This window comes from Charadrius vociferus, unplaced genomic scaffold, assembly GCF_000708025.1.
Source record: "Charadrius vociferus isolate BGI_N301 unplaced genomic scaffold, ASM70802v2 scaffold436, whole genome shotgun sequence".
NCBI lineage: Eukaryota > Metazoa > Chordata > Aves > Charadriiformes > Charadriidae > Charadrius > Charadrius vociferus.
In genome coordinates, this window is record NW_009649187.1 from 4,633,709 (window position 1) to 4,636,921 (window position 3,213).

The 3,213-nt window shown below is 42.7% G+C and overlaps 1 protein-coding gene across 2 annotated transcripts in view; it reads right to left on the reverse strand.

Moving 5' to 3' along the window:
• Positions 1 to 3,213, reverse strand: part of LOC104289738 (ATP-binding cassette sub-family G member 2-like) — a 16,653-nt gene that overhangs the window by 7,707 nt on the left and 5,733 nt on the right. For both annotated transcript variants that reach the window (XM_009888737.1, XM_009888738.1), the window contains exons 6-7: positions 2,004 to 2,155; positions 644 to 760 (exon numbers count right to left, since the gene is read on the reverse strand). In XM_009888737.1, coding sequence (XP_009887039.1) covers positions 644 to 760; positions 2,004 to 2,155 — 269 coding nt within the window. The remainder of the gene's footprint in view (positions 1 to 643; positions 761 to 2,003; positions 2,156 to 3,213) is intronic.

Consider the following 3,213-nt stretch of genomic DNA (forward strand, 5'->3'; position numbering starts at 1 on the left):
ATCTGCTGGTTCTTTGTGGCACAAAAATGGCCATATTCTTAGAATGAGGCACCAGAAAACCTTCGTTTCACTGAATTTTGGGGAAATCAGTGTTTGCTCTAATCCATTTCCCCATCCCCAAAAAGCACCATTATGAAAACTGTTCCCTTATAATAAGTCACGGATATGCTACAGCATCCCCAAATACATATTTCCAAACATTTCACTCACTATATTGTTAGAGAGTTTGTTCTCTAATCTAGTTCCAGTCTGCCTCACCGCCCTGTAAATCCATTACTCCTTAGCCTATCTACCCCATCTTCTCTGCAGCAGCCTCCTATGTGACTGAAAACTTCCGTCTTCTGTCAGTTCTCTTGAGACCAAGCAATTCTAGTTTTTCAGTCTTTCCCACATAGGTTTTGTAAATTACTGGCATGTATCATTGCTCTTCTATATTACTGAAGGAAGAAAAAAAAAATCCCTTCTATAGGATTTCTGAGCTCTTTAAAGAAGCCCAAAGCAAAGTATATCTATTAGTAGGAAAAATAAAAAGGTAATGAAGTGCCCTTAGACTGGAGGAAACCCAGAGAATAAAAGCTTGTCATCACCACATACAACTTCCCTTCTACACCAGCCAACAGTGGATTTCACCTTCACAAATTACCTTTTTCTGTGCCCACAGGTCTGTGATCTTCCTTGCTTGCTGCCACAGCAGTTGAATCACCATTTATGATATCAAGGAAGAAGTCAGCTGGATTGTTGAAGGGTTCACATTCATATCCTTAAAAAAAAAAAAAAAAAACACCAAAAAACCCCATATGCAACGTGTTTGTATTGCACAGAGCACAACTTGGAATGTCAGGTCTAATACTATATCACTCTTCCTCAGCCCTGTTATAAGAAAACTTCACTGCTTTCCATGAGCATTAGTTTACAGCAGTAGAATGGACAGGATTTAGGAGATGGTGAATCTGAGGTATCTATACAGAGCTTCAAAGTTGCATATTCTCCACTGATTTCAGGTGAGGAGAAATCTGTAACTTGCTTCTGCACCGCTCAGCATGGACAACTCTTGCCTCCTTCTCAGTACTGTTCAACCACATCCCACTCTGAAAGATACACAGTTCCTCAGTAAAAGTTGCTGGACATCTGCTCTGCAGCCTCAGATGCTTGCTCTAGAAGCTCAGTTCTTGCTTGTGTTTCCTTGGTCACAAGGAAGAGGAATGGCTGTCCAAGAGCAGCTTCTTATAATACGCTATGGGATGTACACTATAGCTTATAATAAGCTATGGGATGAGGAGGAAAGGGGAAAAAAAAAAAGAGCCAGGATGCTTATTCTATAGCATTCCTGTGAGAAAGGAAGGGAGGTGGGATACTAAAAGGAGGAGTAGAAATAATGAGATTGGTTAAAGCATCTCCCTTAAAGCCAGGGAAAGCTTACAATCCAATGTGTCCACGGCTGCATCTAGACTCGATTGGAATTTCACTCCACATTCTCTCTCCAGTATAGTCAGAAACCCTCACCCTACTTACTTGGAGAGGGGGCAGCCACACAACAGTGCAATTATTAACCCATCTTTAGACACACTGTGATTTTGTCCTCTCAGTCACCCACCTCCATTCAGAATAGAGCAGATTTGTGGATCAGCCCCTACAGATCGCTGCCAATCTGCAGGCTGTGGTTCAAAATCCACTGGGTCTGCCACCTAGGCCTGGTAGAACTACAAGCATCACCTTGCCTGTTGTGCATCATGATCCTAAATGCCCAAGGGATTTTGAGTTTTTGACCTGATGCAAGGCAAAATAAAGGCAGGAGACCACCATGCTCTGTGTCATCTGAAAAATTTCATTTTTATAATTTTTTTTTCCTGTTCTAGCATGACACTATTCAGACTATATGCGTACAGCCTCTAGTAGTCTAGTGATAAAACAGCACAGGACTGTTATCCAGTGCGAGGGTAAGAACCTACCCACAGATTAAACTCATTAGCCAGTTGCCTTTGCTCTTAGCACGGAAGACTTACCAATAGAACTAAAGTACTCCAGAGCCTGCTTCGCAGGACCATGGTACAGCACCTTTCCCAAAGCTAGTAATGTCAGACTGTCAAACAGCTTGAATATGGAATAGCGGGGCTGATGGATAGAAAATATGATGGTTCGCCCTCTTCTTGAGAGCCTGAAATAGAAACAAAACATCCCTCAAATACACCACACTTTGCATGCCAGAAAGGTCCCGTTCACCCAAGCAAAAAATAAGTATCCAAATCCAGGACAATTACTTGTCAGCTTCTCAGGGTCTCAACCCAGAAAAGCTGTAGTTCCCCATTCTCCAGCAGATGCTGTGTCAGATGCTGCCTGCAAGACCTTCAAGACAGCACCCATCATTACAAGAGACCATCATTGCAGTCCAGGTAGACAAAGTATGACGTTGTCTGTAGCTAGCAAAGGTTGAGGCCACAGCTGTGTATAAACCTTCCTTACATGTTTTCTATAACAGGTTTCAACCTAACTGGAACGGTCCTACTGCACTCAATGGCAGTGCCAGGTCTTACACAGCAGGCTGTGGAAGCCTGGCCAGCTGGGATTTCTCTTAGCTCTTCTGCTGAAGATTTACACTCTAGAAAAGTCAAAACTAGTTTTCCTTCAGGTTTTTCAGACGCCCTTTCAAGTGCTTTAGCTCTGATGCCCAACAAGAATCCTTGCTGATCAAAGACCTCTATCCACAAACAACAGCAAAATATCCCCCCAAACAGAATCAGACAACATGCTACAAACTCAGGAGGAGGGTTAGGAGCTCGTTCTCACTAAATTAGCCTTGTCTGGTCCTCTTTGTACCAGAAGACAGCTCATCTCCAAAACACAGGCGGTGAAGGTAAACACTGAGGGTAAATCTGCAGGTGAAGTCTGATCTGAGTCCGAGGCTGTTGCCAGAGTGAAGGAATAGACTTTGTAATAGACTCAGCTGGAAGGCCAAGAAATTATGATTACAAGACCTGACCTCCCAGTCCACCCCTCTCTGTGGCAAAGGGAAGCTGTCCAAGCTACATCTGCTTTTTGGGCTCCAGTCCAATGCTTGCTGTGGAAAGACTCCCATCAACTTCAAAAGGCTTTGGACAAGATCCAGATAAATAATTTACTACCACTTCTGAGTCTATTTGTCTAGCTTTTTTTTTTTTTTTTTTTAAAAAAAAAAAAAGACACCTGCAGCTACTCAGTCAAAACCGCATTATTTTT